This window comes from Alternaria metachromatica (genome assembly GCF_023757995.1).
Source record: "Alternaria metachromatica strain BMP 0045 chromosome Unknown scaffold_3, whole genome shotgun sequence".
NCBI lineage: Eukaryota > Fungi > Ascomycota > Dothideomycetes > Pleosporales > Pleosporaceae > Alternaria > Alternaria metachromatica.
In genome coordinates this window covers 59219-80919 of record NW_026055494.1, presented here as the reverse complement: position 1 = coordinate 80919, position 21701 = coordinate 59219, and the positions used below count along the sequence as shown (strand labels likewise).

At 52.0% G+C, this 21701-nt stretch overlaps 9 protein-coding genes across 9 annotated transcripts; 6 read left to right on the top strand and 3 right to left on the bottom strand.

Moving 5' to 3' along the window:
- Positions 1-698: 698 nt before the first annotated feature.
- On the top strand, positions 699-1091 carry J4E83_001667 (uncharacterized protein; the record flags this gene model as incomplete). Its single annotated transcript, XM_049328621.1, has 1 exon — positions 699-1091. The coding sequence occupies one exon, from the start codon at positions 699-701 to the stop codon at positions 1089-1091; it is 393 nt and encodes a 130-aa protein (XP_049191593.1).
- Positions 1092-1383: 292 nt separating this feature from the next.
- On the bottom strand, positions 1384-2766 carry J4E83_001666 (uncharacterized protein; the record flags this gene model as incomplete). Its single annotated transcript, XM_049328620.1, has 1 exon — positions 1384-2766. One exon carries the CDS (start codon positions 2764-2766, stop codon positions 1384-1386), a length of 1383 nt encoding a protein of 460 aa, XP_049191592.1.
- Positions 2767-4886: 2120 nt separating this feature from the next.
- J4E83_001665 (uncharacterized protein) lies at positions 4887-5987 on the top strand (the record flags this gene model as incomplete). Its single annotated transcript, XM_049328619.1, has 2 exons — positions 4887-5130; positions 5179-5987. 2 exons carry the CDS (start codon positions 4887-4889, stop codon positions 5985-5987), a joined length of 1053 nt encoding a protein of 350 aa, XP_049191591.1.
- A 559-nt stretch (positions 5988-6546) lies between these two features.
- On the top strand, positions 6547-7142 carry J4E83_001664 (uncharacterized protein; the record flags this gene model as incomplete). The annotated part of the gene is made up of 3 exons (XM_049328618.1): positions 6547-6692; positions 6860-6965; positions 7065-7142. 3 exons carry the CDS (start codon positions 6547-6549, stop codon positions 7140-7142), a joined length of 330 nt encoding a protein of 109 aa, XP_049191590.1.
- Positions 7143-7651: 509 nt separating this feature from the next.
- J4E83_001663 (uncharacterized protein) lies at positions 7652-9691 on the bottom strand (the record flags this gene model as incomplete). Its single annotated transcript, XM_049328617.1, has 2 exons — positions 7652-9181; positions 9230-9691. 2 exons carry the CDS (start codon positions 9689-9691, stop codon positions 7652-7654), a joined length of 1992 nt encoding a protein of 663 aa, XP_049191589.1.
- Positions 9692-11015: 1324 nt separating this feature from the next.
- On the top strand, positions 11016-13198 carry J4E83_001662 (uncharacterized protein; the record flags this gene model as incomplete). The annotated part of the gene is made up of 2 exons (XM_049328616.1): positions 11016-12842; positions 12893-13198. The coding sequence occupies 2 exons, from the start codon at positions 11016-11018 to the stop codon at positions 13196-13198; spliced, it is 2133 nt and encodes a 710-aa protein (XP_049191588.1).
- A 788-nt stretch (positions 13199-13986) lies between these two features.
- On the top strand, positions 13987-15177 carry J4E83_001661 (uncharacterized protein; the record flags this gene model as incomplete). The annotated part of the gene is made up of 2 exons (XM_049328615.1): positions 13987-14003; positions 14550-15177. The coding sequence occupies 2 exons, from the start codon at positions 13987-13989 to the stop codon at positions 15175-15177; spliced, it is 645 nt and encodes a 214-aa protein (XP_049191587.1).
- Positions 15178-15900: 723 nt separating this feature from the next.
- J4E83_001660 (uncharacterized protein) lies at positions 15901-16588 on the top strand (the record flags this gene model as incomplete). The annotated part of the gene is made up of 2 exons (XM_049328614.1): positions 15901-15905; positions 15955-16588. 2 exons carry the CDS (start codon positions 15901-15903, stop codon positions 16586-16588), a joined length of 639 nt encoding a protein of 212 aa, XP_049191586.1.
- A 634-nt stretch (positions 16589-17222) lies between these two features.
- On the bottom strand, positions 17223-18755 carry J4E83_001659 (uncharacterized protein; the record flags this gene model as incomplete). The annotated part of the gene is made up of 8 exons (XM_049328613.1): positions 17223-17346; positions 17404-18017; positions 18065-18090; positions 18142-18286; positions 18347-18369; positions 18423-18502; positions 18553-18587; positions 18651-18755. The coding sequence occupies 8 exons, from the start codon at positions 18753-18755 to the stop codon at positions 17223-17225; spliced, it is 1152 nt and encodes a 383-aa protein (XP_049191585.1).
- Positions 18756-21701: the final 2946 nt, after the last annotated feature.

Here is a 21701-nt window from a genome sequence, read left to right as displayed (position 1 = left end):
GCTTCCGACGACGCTTCAAGCAGACGACAAGAGTAGTTAAATGCTAGATCATCGTGAGATGGGCGTTGACAATAGCGAATGACACCATTGGCGACTATCTACACCTTAGCGTAGGATCGCGTGTATAGGTTTGCAGGGAAATGTGGGTCGAGGAATGGCCGCTGTACTTGCCATGCTGGGTATAGCTCGAACTGCAAGGCATCGCCACGCTAAACCCCGGTCCCATATCTCGCGGCGAAAACGAGGCCTGGTAACCTTCCATGTTGAGATGTTCCGTGATTCCAGCGGCATCATTCATATCGGAGATAAGAGCTTGTTTCCTTGTGTCAGATGTGGATTGCGGGGACGCTCCACTTCCGTTCGTCAAGGAGAGCAGTTCAACGATAGCGAGCTTGTCTATACCAGAGCGAGGCAAATACCGGGCAATTTTGAGTTGTTGGACTCCCGATTGAACATTCTTGTCGTAGTCTGGGGCTTGACTCCAGTGCGATGACGCGGAACTGTCTTGCGAACATCCATTACGGGACCCAACAGCGGAAATACGCCCCATACGATGCATGGGCCTACAAGTCGCGATTATCCCCAAGACTGTGTTATAAGCTTCTTCGCCCGACTCCTTCTTGAACAGAACACTTGTCACCGACTTCTTCTTCATTTCGCCTTAAACCCAGTTCACTATCCACATTGAGGTCTTCATTATGGCTACGTTCGGAAACTACGCTGGAACCGAATCCAAGTCGAAAGCTTTCCATTACTCGCAAGCTGTCAAAGTAGGAAACGTCGTCCGTATTTCTGGCCAGGGTGGTTGGGATGCGGAAGGGAACGTAGCACCAAACGCCGCAAAGCAAGTGGAGCTAGCGCTTGAGAACATTGAGAAGGCTCTTCAATCTGTCGAAAAGGACGTGTCCTGGAAGAACGTATACGCTATTCGATCGTACCACACAAACATCGACGAGTCTGCGGACCTATGTATCGAAGGCTGGCGACGCGTCATGCCTGATCACCGACCGGTATGGACATGTGTCGAGATTACCAAACTTGGTATCGAAGGCATGCAAGTCGAAATCGAGGTGGAGGCTTTCGTTGAATAGGAGTGAGGGAGGCGGTACTCAGACATTGGTAATATGCTGGGATACGGGCACCAAGGGTGGCTACCATTCCTGTCGCATTTGCTGCATACACACTCTTCAATCTTAACAACTAGATAGTCCTTAGAGTCATGTATACATCTAGCTTGGAATCTCTGTAAAATGCGACATGAATTATGGCCGTCCCTGGTGCAAACACTAGACAGTTGAGCAAGTGGCTGGTAGTCGTAGGGCTCGGAGGCATTTTGCCGGAACTATCGCAATCTTCTGCTATAGCAAGAACCGATGAATTCTTTCATATGACCAATGTACACATGGCGGTGTTCTTGAAACTTCCGCTCCACGTAGTAGGATTACGAGACGGTTGCCAGAGCGCCTCCAAAGTTGCCCGAATAGACAGCACGGACTCGAATCGCAGATTGTTGTGTATGTTCCCCAAAATCTTCATCACACATTCCCGATGGGCCTCCAAGAGTGCGTGTGCGCCAGCAACATAGAGTGGGAAAAGAGCACAGTTCTGTGCTTTAGATCTCGTATCCATGCCTTGTATACACTCCAGACACGCATGGACATGCTGTTGGAGAAGAAAGTGCTTCGTGGGAATGTCGTGAATAGCACTGTAAAGGTATATGAGGCCTGCATGCTGGAAACAACGGACAAGTGAGAGCGATGCTGTCGTAACAGGGCTTAGCAGGTCTTGTCCTGCGTCTCCATCTGGACACTCTAGCTTGGAGTACGTGGGCTGAAGCGCATGCTCAAAGGCCTGCGCCTTCTCGACGCAAACTTCGGCTCCAGTTTGTAGCTCGTGGCGGTAGAAGCTCATCTCAGCCAATGTGGATAGAACAGACCCGAGTGATGTAGTGCCAGGGACGACTTCCCACCACACTGATCCTGACTCCATTGTCTCCCAAATGGAGGCTGGGAACGAAGGCTTTCTGTCTTGAAGCAGGGCGTCTGTCAGATCGGTGGATGCTAGTTCCGAGAGTAGCATTCTAGTCATTCTGTCTGACGATGACCATGCTGCTCGAAAGCCACCCATTGCGTTGATGATTGCGATCGCTCCTGCAAGGTGACAACCGGTCGAAGCGTCATCTGACATGCAGTTGACATAGCCTTCCAGGAAGTACAAAAGCAGCACCGCGACTAAAAGTGCGGAGAGCGCAGCACCATCGGATTGCTCGCTGCTCAGTTGGCCGCGGATAACTGACAAGCAATGCAAGCGTCTCCTCTCAAGAGTCTGTTTGGACGATCCGCGCTCTTGCAGCGCCCGATGCTCCTCGGCAAATACGCACAGAGCCTGGAGGACAGGTTGAGAGCGCAGGGCAAGTGCGACTGGTGGCGGGACTGGCTCATGAAGAGTGGAGAAAAGTGGCCATAACCGCGCTTTGAAGTATTCCAGTGCTCTTCGCTCATTGACTGCCAGGTGAATGTTATTGAGCGAACGCTCGATGGATAGCTGTGGGATGCATTCAGGCACCGTTTTAGCAGGTCGCTTCTTCCATCTGAGTAGTAACTTGTCGTAGCTGCAGTCTTCCGCGTTTGCGGAAAGGAGGCATCGTCGGCATGTGGGCTTCTGGAGGTCGCATTTGACTCGTCTTTGCTTGCAAGGCCAGCACGACCCTTCAACCGTCCGTCGACGTTTTGGCGGACTGTTGCCAGAGGATTCCGGACGCGACATCTGTCTGCATGACGTGATAATGGTCGCGAGTTCAGAGTAGAGTGACGAGGTTGCGAAAGGAGAGTGCCAGCCGATATCAGATGGCTGATGCGAATTTCCGACTGATGCGAATCTGCCCTCAGTATTGATGCATGAAGGAACAGAGATCGAAAAGGGCGAGACGCGTCGAGGCCTCCGCTGATCGGGGGCTCCGATTGGCGCACGCCAAGACCATTATTCCCGCTAGAGCCGTGGCCTCGCCGCTCCACCAAGTCATCTCTCTCTCCAGCAATGCGATAACGACGTCTGATGGGATATTTGTCACTGTTGAGTATTATGGCGGTAAGGGGTCAGGGACGTTTATGCTAACGCTTGGAGCGAACAAACAATCAAGCACCGTGTCAAGGCTCATGCTTTTGCGGGCCGAAGAAGCCCTGGAGGCGATAGGAACGGTACATGAAGCTCAACAACCCTTGAACCCTAGACTTCAACTTCTTCAACCCTTTGCTGGACTGTTCTGCCATCTAATCTCATGGGCGTCTGGCCTCCGAGCGTCGGATCATCCAACACTTTGGCCCCGAACGATGTCAGGCTGCACTGAACGTCAATAGCTTTGCTTGTTACCGTGCAACACGTTGGTACGGTAATGGTACCTGCATTAAAGCGAAACCGCGCAAGGTCAGCAGAAGTACCTGCAAGACCCTCGCTTTTTACACCTTCTGTATGCGCGTCGATGCGCATTCTTAACACTACTCTCAACATTGACGTCCTGAAAAGCAATGGACACCGGCACAGGGTGGCAGATGCTGGGGTTACTACCATGAACAAGCCCTTTGTTGAATTAGCAGGATTCGAGGGTAATCCAGTTGCATGAAAAGGTGTTCAGTTACTGCCAAACACCTACAGGGCTGAGCATTTCGAAGGTCATGTGCTCGTGGTGGCTCCGGCTCTCCACAGCAGCGGCTGCACGATTACACTAGTGTTGTCGATCACTTGGCTCAGCTCTTCTATAAGCGGTCGATGGACTGGAAGGCTGACCGGATTCACCTCAATCATTAATATCACCGTTCGCTAGCGGAAAGCGTCAGTGGCTCTTGTATCGCTATCTTGTGGCAATACCCGAAGGCAGCTCGAAATCGCATTGCGCGCCATGCCACGACACCTGGGCATGCAAGCGAATCCCAGCTGATGGTACTAGCTTGTGTAGCTGAAGAACAAATACACCGCTTAGTCGTTGCACGAGTTCCCGCATGTGGGACCGCAAGGCAAGTGGCGTATTCTTCTTCGCGGATGATGGGCTCAGGTCCCGGATCACCATGCGGAGAGTATTGAGTTTTGACATGCCAAGCGAACACGCGAGATCTGGACAAGCCACCATGCATCTTCACGAGAAAACACGAGGCTATCGTGGCTTCGTAGAATTCTGGACAACGGATACCGACGCTAGCGGCACCGGAGACTCGCAAAGCGGTATGCTGCTTTTCGGCAGGGTGCTCTTCCGCACTCACGTATTGGTGGCATTCAAGCAGGATGCTGTGACTGTACTGTCGATATTTTGCTCTGGGCTGTACTTGCTTGTCAAATGGCGAGTGTTTCGACTCACACTCTTTGAATCAGGCATATGTCTGCAACAGCTAGACCGTTCGCAAATGCGCCCCTTCGCAAGCTTAGCACCTTTGTTCTAGGTGGCCACTGCTAGACTGCGCTGACCTCCTACACTGACGGGATCTACCTGTCTTAAAAGGTCATTAGTCTAGGCTCGGCCCTGCATATCGCTGTCATGACCATCACTTGGTAGTTGTTTGGCTGGCTTTCCTCAACCGTATCGCCTTAAAGCGGCTGGCTTAGCCTAGGGCTACAGGGATAGATTACTATTTCGGGGACCGAGCTGTATCCCTCTACTCAATGTGGCTTGCTGTGGCCTCAACCGAACAGCGTTTTGGTTCCATGCGGGACAGTGATCGGCGAGAATGGAAGGCCTGGGACTTGGTACACCGTTGCTGTTAGGAGACAGTCGGGGAATATAAGGATGTTCCAAACACCTTGTCTTTTGTTCCTTACCAGCTCACAGTTTCTCGCCTTACCTTGCTCTTATAATTTATTGTTCATAATCTTCTCTGTCGTTACTTACCTCAGCTGCCATGATGGTCCCTACTAAATCCCTGGCGTTGCCACTCATCGCTCTATGTTCGATAGCATCATCAACTCCATTGGAACCGCGTCATGCCGCACCCGGCCTTATTGATGGCATTCTCAATGGTGTTCTCTCAGGCATCGAACAACTCATTGCGGACGTTCTGTCTGGTAAAAGGTCACCCATCGACAACACCAAGACGAACAAGCCGTTGACATGCTCATTGTTGAGTGTTGACAAATGTTGCGTTTGTGAGTTACACCAATCCTCCTTAATCGTCTATGGCCTAACAGATATAGGGTACGATGTCTCTGCCGAGCTTACCAAGCTGTTTGTCGACCCCAAGGACAAGCAATGCAACGACAACGCTCGTGCCGCAGTCCGTATGGGCTTCCATGATGCTGGGTCTTGGGATAAGAATGCTCTCAACGGTGGTGCCGATGGATCGCTACTCATGGACTTTGGCGAGCATGAAAGACCCGAGAACAACGGCCTTCAGAGCATTCGCACAAAACTTCGAGATGTACAATCCAAGTACAAGGTCGGATACGCTGATCTCGTCCAATATGCGCACAATCACGCAACAATCTCGTGTCCGAAGGGGCCTCGCGTACTTACATTCGTTGGCCGCAAGGATGCAACCAAAGCCGCGCCCAAAGGACTTCTACCTGACGTTCATCAAGACGCCGACAAATTGATCGCCATCTTCAAGGACAAGGGTTTCTCGCCCCACGATCTCGCAGCACTCGTAGGCGCCCACGCAACAGCAAAGCAACGATTCGTGGACGTCCGTCCAGAGGTCGTCGACAAGCCACTCGATACGACCCCCGGTGTCTGGGACGTCGAATTCTACAACGATACTCTTAACAATCCCTCCGGTGGCAGTGCTAATCAGAAGGTCTTCGTCCTCCCAAGCGACAAGGTGCTATCGACACATCCCAAGATCGCCGATGAGTGGAAGTCGTTTGTTGGTAATCAGGTCCATTGGAACCTGGACTATGCGAAGGCTTACATCAGGATGAGTCTTCTGGGTGTAGAGAAGAGAGATTTGATGAAGTTGGTGGACTGCACGAGGACACTGCCCGTTAGCAGGCCCTCATTTCCTTAGTGTACATGATTTACAATACCCTTACGCGCATCGCGATTTAATTCAATAATTACTATGACAAGATGTCTCCGTGTCATATGCATGTTTGGCACGTGCGAGTGTATTTGACGTATCGACCAGGTAAGAGCTCGGAAGCCCTGGATGGCCCCTTCAGGGACCACATCTGGAGAGGGTCGCTGAAGATGGAGTTGGATAGCCGCAATAATCGTGACTCGAAACTATCGAAAGGGGAGAACTTAGACGAAGCATTTGGCGCAACCCCTTTCAGTTATCACACTTGGCAGAAACTTTGTTGTGTCGAGATGCGATGAATGAATCGCGGTGCATGGTTGGTCTACCAGATAAAGCCAGGCGGGGTGGCTGACATAAGCGGGAGGCAGGCAAGGGTCCAGGTCAGCCGAGTCGAGCTTGCTTGTTTGTAGTGCGGAGAGCAGGTAGCTCACAAACGTCACGGCCGGCACACGAGCGTCACCACCACCACGCTCCACCCGCACGCTCACAACCCGCGACCAGATTTCGAGACACGATACGAGCGACGTAAAAGATAGCAAAGGACACAATGGCAACTCAATTCTTGAGGGCGGCGGCTCGCGCCGGCGTTCGAGCGCCCATGGCTGCTTCCCGCGGATTCCAGACAAGCGCTGTGCTGAGGCAGGATACTGTTGTTGCGCCAGTGAAGAAGCCCGTTGGTGCTTTTAGGGGAGGGTGAGTGCTCATCCCGCAATTGCATTCGCCAATGTCCGACGGGATTCCATGGCTCTACAACTACGAGCTTAGCCTGTCACATGCCGCAAGGCAGGCGCGAAGGCGAAGAAACAGACGGATACCCGGAGGGCAAAGAAGATTGAAACAGTACAACTAACACACGACAGATTGTTCGGCTTCCTTCTCGGTGCTACCGCATCCGGCGCAGGCATGTACTACTATGTCATTGACGAATACCGCGTGTCGAACCAGCTCCTGACCGAGGACATCTACGTACGTCATTCCTACATACATCCTCTACGCATAAGCTCGATTGCAAGAACAATAGATTGGAGCTACACAAGTGAAACAGGCCATGGCTAACGAAAGCAGGCTCTCCAATCCGCCGTCCAACGGATAGAAGGCTACGTTCGAACCCTCGAGGACAAAGTCGATGCGAAGAAGCGATAAATCACTCACCACATACCTATCAAGCGACGATTACGCGGCCGAACCTGCGCAGCGCGCCGAATGGGGACATGCACGGGCGGAGCAGGCAGTACAATACGATGGGCCAGTGAACACGCATGTACACCACGAGATTGGACTCTTCTCCGTCATTACGAAAGCTGATACTGATCGAGTAACTACCTTATACCAAATATATTCTACGCTGTTCATGGTGGTGTTTTAGGACCTGATGATGATTTTGTGACAGACGCCTTCCACCTGAACTTGACATGCGGACTTGAATCGTGGCCTCTCTGAAACTCTGTCCAACTACGAGATAATTGCTTCACGGTTTAAGAAGTCGCGTTTGCAATCAAATGAATGCGTAACTACACGCGCTTTCGTGTGCATTTTAATCTATTATTGAACTCATCATTATGTGAGATCTATTCACAAAACCAGAACTAACGCCGTTCATGCCATTTACCATCAGATGCCCCCAATTATCCTATCCGACTCAAATCGTCGCTTCACAACAGCGTAAGCGGCGCGATCCACTCGCACTTCGGTGGCGTAACAGGTATGTCTTCATCATCGTTGAATCGCCCGAGCTGAGCAACACGCTTGTAGATCTCCTCTAGAATCCTACCCTGCTCGCCCTCATACTCTTCTGGTTTGCCCTCCTTGTAACGGTCCTTGGGATCGATGGGCTTGCCATCTGGTGTAACACCTTCAACATGGGGGCGCGGTGCGGAGCTAGGCTGTGCTATTGAAGCCGGCTGAGAGGTAGCCTGGATAGGGGCGGGAGGGTTGCCAGGCTGGCTCTGTGTTTGAGTGGTGAAGGGAGAAGGTGAAGGCGTGGAAGCTGCTGGCGCGGCAGATGTTTGGGGCTTGAGGAAGGGGTTGGCAGCTGCCGGCTGCGTTGCGTTGTTCTGAGGCTGTTGAGTACCGAAAGGTGACGGTTTGCTTGGTTGACCGAAGGCCGGAGCTTGAGACGCTGCGGCGCCGCCGAAAGGGTTTGCCTGTGCAGGTGCAGGTACAGGTGCTTGTGTAGACGGCTGCTGAGGCTGACCGAACGGATTCGGCTTCTGAACCTGTTGGGCTTGCTGTCCAAACGGTGAATTTTGAGCTGGTTGCTGGGCTGCTTGGCCGAATGGTGCAGATTGAGCTGGTTGCTGGGCTGCTTGACTGAATGGTGAAGACTGGCTTGATTGCTGTGCTTTGTGGCCGAATGGAGATGGGCCTGACGAGGCTTGCTGACTAAATGGTGACGCGCCAGACGAAGCTTGCTGGCTGAAAGGAGAGGCATTGGCACCTGGTTGAGCCGCCTGTCCAAATCCGCTCTGTCCAAAACCTGGTTTACTGAATGGGCTTGGCTTTTGTCCAAGAGCGTTTGCTTGGCCGAAGCCCGACGCCGCACCTGGTGCTGATGGCTGGCCGAAAGCAGATCCAGAACTCTGGCCCATACTGCTGGTCTGGCCGAATGCGCTTCCTGCGCCCGGCATGGACGGTTGGCCGAATCCGGAGGCACCGAAAGCAGGCTTCCCAAATGCACTCCCACTACCACCGCCCAAGGCTGAAGGTTGACTGAACCCAGAGGCACCAAAGGCAGGCTTCCCAAATGCACTTCCACTACCACCGCCCAAGGCTGAAGGTTGACCTGTCTGTGCTGGTTGACCGAAGGCCGGTTTGCCAAATCCTAGATTACCCAACGCAGAGGCAGCGCCGAAGGCCGATGTTGAACTTGTCTGTGCTGGTTGACCAAAGGCCGGTTTGCCGAATCCTGGTGTAGAAGCCTGCCCGAACGCGGATGGTTGAGATGAAGCTGCAGCAGTCTGGAACGGATTCGCTGGTGCTTTCGTGAAGGGATTCGCAGCATTATTAGAGGACCCAGTTGGGTTGCTTGCTGATCCGCTTGCTGCAGTGCCCTTGGCGATGTCGATGCGGTTGGGATGAACGTTGGCACCCTCTGCGACATAGTTGATAGCACCTGTGATATCATCCAAAATCGCCTTTACTTGCTGCTGCATCTTCTCGCTCAGTGCTCCCTCTTCTTGTTGCTACAGACCGTTAGTTATCAAGAACCCAGCGCTGAACTTCAGACTTACCGCTGTAGGCTCATTGCCCGCCGCTCGTAATGTGTAGTACCGGGATCGAAGCTCCTCTGGACTGATCTCGACAGGCCCCTCGATGAGCTGCCGTGGAGCATCTTTTCCTGGACCGTAGCATGAAAGCGGATAGATCGGGCGCTCTTTGGCGAGATCGATCTGAATAGCGTCCTTGTCTAAGCTGAAGGTCGATGATTTTTGATCACGGTTTCCACCAAATGAGTTAGTCCCGCTGTTATCACTTGGGCGATAGCGGTCGCCGTTGAAAGCACCGAAGCGGTTGGAGCTTCCGCCGAAGCCGCCTCCACCTCCGCCTCCGCCTCGAGCTGCATCTCGCGAACTTCCAGGGTGCTCGAATTTGCAGGAATCTGCTTCGCGTGAGACGGTTGTCTGTAAAGGATAGCGGATGAGCTTACCACCGAATTTACATGCATTCCGCTGGTAGAAGCCACAGACAGTCATGTCGCCTTGTTTGTCGTGATAGTCTCCTTGTCTAGGGTCAAAATTTGGGTTTCGTAGTTGACTGGGCAATATTAGCAACGGTGAGATTTTACTTGTGTTGTCAACTTGTGGAGGTCAATGAAAGAGGCAGTCGCGGCTGGAGTGAACGGAAACTGCGAAGGTTCCAAGGTTCAGGCGGACGGACGCGACGCGCTAGTAATCAACGCGAACAAAGCACGTCAACTAAGAAAAAGACTGAACAGGCCTGCAGCCTACATCGACGTGAAAACCTACAAGATAGGTGACCTAGCGTCGATGTAGGCTCTAGACCTGTTCAGCTTTTTTCTTGCATAAGGTGAAAGCGCCAAATTTTGCCCAGGTTGTTGCGATTCACACAGCAGTGAAACGCCGTTGAAATCCATTACTTGTAGTTACCTCTGCCCATAGCAGCGCACTCTCGGTGTTCCCGGCCCTCTGCCCGTCTCTGCCCATATCGACCGATGCATGTGGCACTGGGGATGCTCGTCGCCAAATCGCGCTAAGCAATCAGCGTAGACAGTATCGAAGTAGAGTAGAAAGAGTTGACGAGACGAAATTAAGCACCTACCGTAGCACGGCAGCTGGTGTGTTATAGCTGCTTGTCGAAAGGGTGAATCTTCTTGTGCGTCTGGGTGTTGACGCTTGCCTCTGCAATGGTGTTCACCGTTCAATGTTGTCGAGGACGGAGCGATGAACGCTAGGCCATTTCAGCTTTAGCGTCACATTCCGATGCGACGGACCTTCCACGTACGCGATCATCGTCTGTCTACGCCTCGCGCATTAATGCATACAGCGCCATGTACTCCCAAGCGCACTACTTCATACCAGTGTCAGTTCACAGAGTGAAAGTCAGGACGCATCGCAGACACTTGCGCCTTCCTGAATGCTAGTCTAGTGTTCGCGCAGTCCCCCTTCGACCTTTCCGAACACAACTTGGCATGACGGCGTAGATGCACGCTTTCTCCATTCTTACTATCGGAATCTTCGTCGCAGGGTACTCGACCGCCCGTTGGGATCTTGTGACGCGCGTCTACGAACTAGGTATCTTTGCCTGGGATCACGGCGTTGTGACACGGACTGCTAAGGGTTTCTGTCTGCTGTCCCTGCTGTTCTTCCTCTTCATACTACCGGTTGTGCGCATCGCGACACAAGAGACAGACTTGGTCAGTATGGACCTTGTTCGCACTTCCAGGTCCTTACTAACAGCATCACACAGCATCCTCGACTCGCAGGCACCGGCATCTCTGCGCGCGAGCAGCTCAAACGTCGCGGTTCCTTCTAGCTAGCGGGGTAGCAGGATGATGACATGGTCACACACAATGGGTTGATGCGCGTATTCTGGCCGTCAGACGCTCCAAAGGACTCTGTGCCGGGTGTTCTGGTGGGGTTCAGAAACTCGAAGTCAGATGTCTTTGTGGTAGCTGTGCTTCAAGAAGTCGAGTTGCGTCAAGTCGAGAACGCGCTGCTTGTCGGGACCTTGCTGCGACACAGCCCACACGATGTCCAGGAACTACTTCAACGATGCGGACACTCTTCCTTGCGCGCCTTGGGCTACGTCAACCCCAGGAGCCCAGTTGAGCAGCCTGATAACGACCTCATCGTAGTCCATACCGACCCCTCGTTCCGGTTTCCGCGCCTTCATCATCCTCACGAACCGCTCGCGACAATGCAAGTCATTGTATACGACCGACCGCACCCAACGCGTATGCAATACCTCTCGCTCAAACCAATCACGCTAGCACTGGGAGACAAAAGAAGGGTCGCGGAATGGGATGTAGCTTTCGAAGAGCTGGAGAAAGCAGAAGAGAAGGAGCGGAGAAGGAAGGCACATCTCGTTGAGAAGCTCAAGCTGCACACGGTGATTGCACACCCGCGCACTCAAAAGGAGCTGGCGTTGCCGATGCTCATCGAGCAGGTGAACTGTTCGCACGAATTGAACGCCCTATTACAGAAGAACATCGGCATGATAGGCAGGCGTATGAAGCGAGCCTTAAGTGTCAGTGAGCGGGTTGTCGAGTCTGCGAACGATCTCTGGGACTATATATGGCTTGTCCTCCATTATGCGTTCAGAGTCTGGATATGGCCGGTAGCCGCACAACTCTTTATTTTTGGGCTCATCACCCATCGCATAATGGGAGAAGCCGTTCTTCAGCTTCTTCATTGGCGACCAGGTTCTTCCGACTCGCCAGCTCTGAAAGACATCTCCGCGACGGCGCAACAGATTGACATACGATTACAACAGTCCTGTTACTGGCCCATTCAGTATCTCACCTTACGCAGGAGGAAAGTCAACTGGGAATCTATCACTAACAGTCATCCGGAGTATATCCGGTTCTACAATAGTCTGTGGCTGGTTGCCAACGATGTCATAATGGGCATCGCTGTTGGAACATTCATCATCGAGAACGCCTCGTTCGTGGCCGCTCAGGTCGATACCATATTCAGTACCTGGTCAGTCGACGGTCTACGGCGCATGATATCATGGCTTATGGGATGGCCCGGAGGCTTGAAGTTGAACACTGAACTGGCTGCGTTCCTGGGCGACCTTTTTCTTTGGGTCATTGATTACTGGGCGGGATGCATATCACTCCTGCGGCCACACCTACCTGCGCTGATCCAGATCATTGGCTTCTCCGCTTTCGCTGGCGCCACTATGCCCATCTCAATCTTTTCGGACCTCGTTTCACTGCTGACGCTGCACATCTACTCCTTCTATGTCGCGTCTGCTCGCATCTTCCATTGGCAGCTCACCATCATTATATCCCTCTTCCATCTTTTCCGTGGAAAGAAGCGCAACATCCTCCGCAACCGAATCGACTCATGCGACTACGACTTGGATCAGCTATTGCTCGGCACTATTCTTTTCACACTGCAGTTCTTCTTACTGCCAACTGTGTTCGTCTTCTACTTGACGTTTGCGAGCGCACGCATTGCTGTCATCGGATTGAAAGCTGCGCTGGAGATGGGGCTTGCCTGTCTCAATCACTTCCCGCTCTTCGCAGTCATGCTACGACTGAAGGATCCTGGAAGACTACCTGGAGGAATCTGTTTCGAACTACAAGACACGACCGATCTTTCCTCTAGCACGACAAGCGAGACAGGCTCACCGCCGACGGCCTATGTGTTGCTGAAGGTAAGTCAAATTGCTGGATCCTGTGATATGCGAGAACTCACATTACGCAGTCGATCCCGCTGTCACTACGTGCGATGTTCCAACCCTATTTCGACCTCGGCGATCGCATACGCAAGCACTATTTCTCGCCTAGCGTCTTGTTGTATCTCGTGTCAGGGCAGTTTGTCCCACCGATTCACCGCCGCAACTTATACAGCTTGCAATATAGCATGCTCCCCGCCAACAGAGCAAGTATAGGCGAGCTGTGGAAGAAGCTGACAGAAAGGAGTGCCACGCCATCGCACGGGCCTAACGGGTACGCTGCGATGCCATTCAGGAAGGACATACTTAACGGTAAAAGTAGAAAAGTCACATGAAACTTCAAGTCATCTGTATCTGTCTTATGTCTCTATTTCCTCATGCCTCTGCGTGTCTTCTGCATTCCTCTGTTATGTCTTAGCTGCGGCCACGTGTTGTTGTTCTACGAGAGACATACGTCATCCGCTCTCACATGCCATTTTCACCTTCACCTCCAAACCCAAATCGAGAGAAAAAAAAGAGGGCAAGAAAGAATCAACTCAACCCCCACCCAGCATCTGCTGACCGACGCCCACTCCGAATCGAACGGCGCGCCCTCCTGAGTTCAGCCCTTTGTGTGACAAATCCTTCTCTTATGTGTTTTTTCCCATTACCAGAGTCACTTTTGGTTTTGATGGACATGTTGTCTGTTTTTTCTCTAGGTTTTTCTAATCCGTGCAACGCACTCTATGTACCCGTCAGGAGCCCACCCGAGTCCGCCAAGTGGAGGAGAGTTGATGGTGGATGGGGTAATGTTGGGGTTTATATCTTCAGGTAAAGGTGGGTCCTGTGGGCGGTCATAATGGGTGGGCTCAGGTGAGAGGGCTTGCATGCAGGGTGGCGGGGCTAGGCAGACGGCGGGCTAGGGGAGGGCGAGGTGAAGGTGAGTCCTAGAGCCGGTATGGCGTGCACGAAGAAGTTGCGCCTGTATCTGAACTGTTTGGGGTTCTGCCAACATCAAGATGTTGGGTGAGGAGTGTAGTCGGGTCTCACATGGTGATGACGACATGGCAAAGGTGCACGCAAGCGAATGTGAGCGGTCAGGCAGAGGTCTAACATAGTGAGGTTGATCAGGTAAACTTGCAAAATGCCAAATTGCATCAGGTGAGTGACCGCATTATCTGAGGCAGGTACGCTGATGGCAACACATGTGGCTACATGTTCAGGAAGTCGCGACTATACTTATGGCACGTGCTTGTCCTTTGCCCACCTGGGCAGTATCCGCATCCTGATACTACACCATGCTAACGTCCTTTGCTTCCGCCTTGCCTTACGATCTAGCGGCATCAGAAGAAATTCATTTTCTCGACCGCTTCCGTCGCCATGATTGCGGGTCCTCTCACTCCATCCTCATAAGCCGCTACACCAATCACAGATCTAGTCCTGCAATTCGGCCTTCACCTTGATTGCGACTTGCCATAGACGCGTATCTGCCTACAGCCAAGTTGCAGACCAACGTCTCGTATAGCTGCAAATTTTCGACAATCCCTTCCTCACCTCTCCTCACACCACCCTCCGCGATTCAAGGCCACCTGGACGATAGTGCTCAAGATGGAGTCACAAACCGCTGCACAAGCTGCTAGAGACAGCACTATGAGGCAAGTCACCTTTCGCGACCATCTACCACCGGTTCTGATATGTTCAACCTAGGTTCAATCCGGCTTCCTTCTTGACTGTGCGCGTCGGTCCTGAAGGTTCTCAGGAAGACTTCTTACTCCACGAAGGCATCCTAGCCGGACGCTCCGAGTTCTTCCGCCGCGCGATGAATGGCAACTGGTCTGAGAAGAAGGATCGACTTGTCAAACTACCTGAGGACGACCCCAAGATCTTCGCTCTCTACGTTAATCTCATCTATATGGGTGCGATGTACACCCAAACAGAATATCAAAAGACGACACCTGTCGAATTCCAAGCACATACTCTGGCAAATGTCAAGTTCTACATCCTCGCTCAGAAGCTGCAAGATACGCAAGCCAAGAATTCCGCTTTGGAGACCGTTCGTACCGAGATCAGCGCCATGTCGTTTGCCGCCGACAGACTACCCAACGCCGAGATCGTCGAGTTGATGTATAGGAACACATTGAAAGGTAGTCTTGGACGGCGCCTCATGGTCGACATCTGGACCTGCATCAGCACGAAGAGTATTCTCGAGACTAGTGAACACCTTTGCAGGGACTTCCTCGTCGATCTCGCCTACTCACTCCATGGTGAGCGTCCAATGCAAAATAGAAATTTAGCATGTAGAAAGGGCTATACTGCATATCAAGAGAAGCTTTGAGTAGCCATGTACCGGCTTGCACAGTACGGTCGTGGAGTTTGCCGTCTGCGGAAGGAACGGCATGGTTGGTAAATCTTCGATGAGAGCTATGAGACAGAGAGGTGAAAGCAATCATATACGGAGCATGTGCATCTAGTCAAAAAGCATGGCAGACATATAAAGCTTGCAAGTCAGGACGTTCGCTTTCCATTGATTCAATACGTCCCAATGCTGAAAACTCTAGGAAAACTTAGTCGCATTGTCATGTGTTCGTCTTTCAACTTCGTCTGTTTATTCTTCTTATCCAAAAGCAGATTAAAGACTCGATTCTGCGCCTCTTTTCGGGCAGTGTACCGTGGTGTCTACATCGATCTGACTACTCATCCGCTATTATATCTCTAGCTAATGTATACGTCTAGCATCACTTTTAGTATTGTCAGCTCAAGTTTTGTTAGTCGTCCGCATCTTGAGTTTTTCACTGATTCCACGTTTATCAATGGCTAGCTGTAGGCGGTCGCTCACCGCGCGCAGACGCCGATGATGTCACTCGAATTCACCAGTCACCGCACCAGATTTGTACAAACGAACCTGCCGCTTCGAGCTTTTTTCTTTCGCTTACACCCAGCTCAAAATAGTCTCCTTCCAAAAGCCTCCCGCCATTTCCTACTTCCCTAACGTCAATCAGGCCACTCTGCCATTATCGTAGCGGCCATGGCGACTCTCCGAGCAGGCGTGAATACAGCAATGAAGTGAGTATTCGCATGCCAGATTTCCAGAGCGAGTAGCTGACTATAGCAGCTTCGATCCATCCAAGTTTGTCACAGTCATTGTGGGCAAAGAGCCAGATCAACAGCGGTTTTCAGTCCATGAAGGAATCATGTGCGCACGCTCTGAATTCTTCCAACGTGCCATGAACGGCAACTGGACAGAGAGCAAAGAACGCATCATCAGGTTGCCGGAGGACGACCCAGAAATTTTCAACATCTACATCAACTTTCTCTACACGGGTAACGTTGTTACCAACGCCATCGAAGAACCGAAGACTGCCACTCATATCGTGGGCGAGATGCACGTACTCGGCCGGCTTTACGTGATCGGTGAGAAGCTTCAGGACAAGGCTACGAAGAACTCCGCCATCAAAAGTCTGCTGGAGGTCGCTTACGAGAAAGACGCGAACGGGAAGATCTACAGTCCATCAATCGATACCATAACCTACGTATACCGGGGCACGTGTGCTGGCAGTCTTGGTCGTCGCCTCTTGGTAGATCTCTGGGTCAAAATATCACCCGAATACATGGCCAAGAATGCGGAGACTCTGCCCAAAGAGTTTCTCATTGACCTCGCCGTCGCACTTCTGGCCGACCGTCCAGACAAGAAGCCGAAGCTGGCTACGGTGGCAAATGTGAGCAACTACATGGAGAAGATGGATTGATTCCCCACAGAGGCACCAAACACTTTCTATTGGCTTGAGTCAACTGCAGCACAGATTGAAGCAGAGCAAGCATTCTTGGAGGATCTGCAGTCCTCGATCATGTGACAGGAGTCGAGGTCGCCGACCAGGACATTCTTGAAACTATTGCCGCGATACGTGTCAACGAAACGCAAAACGGGAAAGCGAAGCAGGTTACTAGTCAGAGGCTACAACTGGGTGCACAGAATTTGTTTCAGCCTCAGGTGGTCCGAATCATTTCCATCACCTATGACAACGAAGACCAACTCTCTACACACATCATAGTGACTCATCATTGTATTCACAGACCCGAGATAGCAACAGACCGAATGACATTAACAACTAACCCCCTCATCCAAACACCATAGGAAGTCCGAGTCTCATACATCGTAAATCGCAGACCCTCAAGCAACGGGATCCCAACCACCGCTCAAGGCTTTTTCAATCGACACAAGCCGCCGAGAAAATATGCAAAGAACAACAACAACAAATTACCTCCTTGCAATCCATGTAAAAGGAAAGAAGGCACGATCCCCAGAACCCCGATGAATGAAGAACGCCAAGAGCTAAATCATATGCATATGTGCCAGCTAATACTGGCTGTTCCAAACATGTATTATAATATTCCTGATGAAAAGGTGGATTCATCGTCGTCAGAGGGAGGCTGCGGCCAGTGGTCGGGTTTGGGGATTGTGCTGCCGGGTTCGCCGTCGTTAGGTTTGCGACCCCATACTACGTAGCTAGTAGATGTTAGTATGTGTCTCTTCATCTCATGTCTAATTCCGCATTCGACTTACAAGTTGTAGTAGGCGTGCACACTCTCGTCCGCGAGCGAGTTCCTCACATGCGCGAGGTAGACTTCGACCTCGGCTGGCGTCCAACCCAGGCCGGTGACAAAGTACTCAATAGTCCATCCGTGCAAACCAACGAGCATGTTCCACATGCAGAACTTGCCGTACATGTTAGACTTGTTTTCTTTCGGCCATGGATTGACAGGCAAAGCGAAGACTTCCTCGTGCACATCCACGAACCCAGCTTCTCGGTACCACCTCTTCAGTTTGTCCGCGATGCGTAACGGCCGGCCCAGGATGTGCGCGGCCTCGTCCTGCAGATTTGACCATTCAAGCAGCGGGTAACTTTCCGGCATGCCTTCGGCACACTGGAGTTTGGAAAATATCTCCTGCGACTCCATCCACCCACCAGGTTTCAGATTGTTGAAGCCCTTTTGTATGATTTCTCGGAAGTCGGTGAAGATGCCGTGCATGAAGCGTGTGTGGACGTAGTCGTAGGTATAGGGTTGCTTCTCGGGGAACCACCAAGATGTCTTGAGGATGTTGTCCAGCCAGAAGTCGACGTTGTTGGGCAGTCTGTCTTTCTTGGGTTGGATCGCGGATAGGTCGATGCCTTCAACCTGGTGTCTGGTTAGCGTGGTCTTGGACATAACGTTGCATCGCGTACCCGCCAGTGTTTCGGAGCCTTCTTTGCTATTGCTTGTCAGTGGGGTTTTTACTAGGAGCTACAGACACAGCACATACCCATGGCGATGCACCATTGTCCGGTGCCACAGCCAATGTCCAGCATCCTCGACGATCTCTTTGTGTTCAGCGGCGCGAAGTAGTGTTTGCCTTGTAGCAGTCCTGTTATGATATGATGCTCCCATTCCAGGCGATATATCTCGAGCTGTAGGTATGCGAGTCAGTGGGAGGGCGATGGGCGAATATGGGTTCTAGCAGCGCGTACCTCGTCGTTGGGGAATGGGTAGGCTGGAATCAATTAGCTAAATTCAGGCGAAGAGTCGTCCCGTGGGAATGCATACCTCCAGCATGGAAGCCATGGTAAGTTCGGCCGTACTTCTTCTCGACGCCATACATGCTTGGCGTGAGGCTTTGCACCTCGCTGCGATGTGTAAGCGCATGGAGTATACGAGAGGAGAGGAGGAGAGGTACAAGTCGTTGAGTTCTCCATCTGACGGTGCATCCGACTACATATCGCGATTAGTTTGGGGTCCATGGTACGTATGTAGTGGGGAGAGCAGGCGGCATACATCAGCTGGGTCGGCCGTCGAGTGTGTGAAGTCGGTGAGATTGGTGGCACTGGACAGCGGCCGCAGCTTGGTCTTGCGCACGCGGTCTGTCGCAGAGGTGGCCATGATGTCTTGGGGATGCGCTACGGTGCGCTACAGGACTCGCCCCGAGTCGTGTCGAGGAAGAGGCGAAACCCAGCGGAATGGATAATGTCGTTCCCAAGGCCCTGGCCTTGGAGGGCGCGCCGACAGCGAAAGCGCCGACGGGAGCGCTAGGGGGCCAGTCAACCCCGCAGTCCTCGCAACCTCGACCGCCCTGTCTGCTGCCAGCTGTTGCAAAGACCCACAGCCACGACCAACGTGTCGAATGACACCGACAGCTTTACGCCTCATCCTGCCAGTACCGAGTGCGTGGCTTTGGACATGCGTCACTCCTTCCGAGAGATTGGGCCACCAGCTCACCGACCATCCCCCGGGTGCACACCATCAACACGCCCGTCAATGTCTCAATGCCACCATTGTTGTCGTCTTCCTTTGCTTCTCGGGCGCTAACACGACCTAAGCCCCGGCTCCTGACCCAGTTCTGGGACTGAGACCTGATCTGCCTTGCTCTGCTGTGTGTTTGAGGCACAGTTCTCTAGCGTACACAAAGGACTTTCCCAAACGGCTTCCAACCTGCGGCTATCGGAATTCCAAATGATTCCCTGCCATTGTCTTGACTATGGTTTTCGTCTTCGTCTGGTTCAGCCACTCGTAGCTCGGCGTTTCCGGCGCCTTGGCCGCGTGAGCTGCATTGGAAGGAATGCGTCGGGCGCATCAACCAATGTATCGGATCCGGGGAAGGCCGTGTCAAATCATGCCATTCTGACCAAACTGGCGGTTTACCTGCCACTGCGTCCTGGACCGTTAGACCGTTGGGGAGAAACGCTCGCAAGGCTGACAGAATCCGTGCCGACCCTCACTAGTATCCCAGCGATGTATATGCAAGGTCCGGCTATTGAGAAGTGCATCATGTCGGGATACTTGCTGCAAGGAGAAATCGCCGAGGTATTGGAATCCTGCCACTTTCACAAGAGAGGCCTGGTCAGCATGCAATGCGATCACCAAGTCTGTTGGAGTCGCAGATAGGCGTGGTGGTGGATACAAGAATCAGCAAGGAGACGACCGCTTTCATACGAACCACTCAAACCGTAATGCGCAGTTGTGTGGGTGCGTAGTATGTGGCAGTCGTTGCGGGCTTTGAAAGCGTTCTGCCTAGCATCATCCAACGGCGTCCCCTGCTATGCCATACACCGTTCGGCGACCATGCATCAAAGCGATGAGCTGTCATGCATGTGCATCTTGAACAAGTAGGCCAGGCATGACGACCTGTGGTGTAGGGTCGTAAGTAGCGCGCTTGGCGGAGATGCTAAGAGCTTTCTATCAGACGTGGGCAATGTTGGCTTCCGTATTCCAAATAAGAGTGACGAAATGCCAGTGCTTCACGTCACTGTTAACTTGCTTACCGGTGGCTCTCGCGATTTTCGTGAGCATCTCTAAGGAAAGGAATTCATTCACGGGGGAAGGGAGGTAGACCTGTGTTGTAGCAGGTGAGCGAATGTGACTGCTGTCTGAAGAGCTTGCCTGGGCTGTCGCTCTTACCCTGCAAGGCGAAAGTGCAGATGGTTCTTTCCACTCTCAAAATGGGAACTTACGTGGGCTGAGACGCAACTGCCTTGGTACGATCTCTTTTCACGCTGTCGTATCCCTGGCAAATCAAAACACGATGGGACTGTCACTATGGCATGTCGAACGCTGGCCAGCACCGCAGCGGCGACAATCATCTAATGGATCTCTCACCTATCTTTAGTACCTTGAAGTTCACCTTTACCCGTCCCCGTGCTATTACTTTCTGCGATAGCCTCACTACTAGGAAAGTGACACTTAGCGGTTCATGCAAGTCCAGTATATATTACGCATGATAATGAACCAATAACCTTGACACCTACATGACTCTCGAGAGTACAAGGACACAAATCAACAGTTCAACGAATTCAGCAAACGGGATATCACGATGACGGTGTCAGGAACTCGGGGTGCAGCACGCAAACCCGCACGCAAAAACATACGGTAAGATCAACGTAGAAGATAACGAGCTCTCTATTGATTCATGTGACAGTTTCGGCCACAAGCTTGTTCATGTCTTCTCCGGCCCCAAAAAGACTCTCTTCGCAATTCATGAGGATCTGCTCTGCTCAAGTTCAAAGTACTTCAAGAGGAAGTTGCAAAATTCTCGCAAACCCGTTGAAGGCGAATGTTCAGTCTGCACTGAGGACATCGACGAATTCGCCAAGGTTTCCTACTGCAACGGCTGCGGTCAGAACTTCCACACGACATGCATCGATGACTGGTTGCAGCGGGAACGAACTTGTCCGTTATGCCGCCTGGAGTGGCCACTACAACTCCAATCAATAGAAGAGATAATCGTTGATACATCTTCGAAAAACTGGCCTAGCGTTCACTTCAACCGATACATGCAGTGGCTGTATACTGGTACTGTCCCACAAGATGTAAATACCGTCAAGGATTGCATAAACGGTCTCGCACTTGGGGAGTATCTGGAGGATCATCGTTACATGACAGATCACGGTCGAAGCCTGGCCGAGGTGCTCTCATCCACTGGAGCGACGATCACTTGCGAACAAATTTCCTGGTTCTATGAGCATTCAGAGAATCCCAGAGGTCGCAAGTTCCTGGTCGATCTATGCGCCGCATGCTCAAGCTTGGTAGACTTGACAGTGGCCTTGCCGCCCCAATTTCTCCTCGATCTCACACACAAGCTGCTATCAAAACGACCAGCTGGAAACGTGAGAACGCGACAAGATCTGATCGACTACCTTAAAGACCATGAGGAAGACTATAATGAAGGCGCAGAGGATTAAACTATCCTTGGTCGGTCTGATCTCTAGGAACCCACTCAGGCGTGGCAGAAAGGAAGAAAAGTTTAGTGAAAAGTCCTTCAGAGGGTCAAAGGGGTTCTGGGGGAGAGCGAAAATAAATCGTGCTTGATGGGTTGGAGAGAAGGATTTCTTT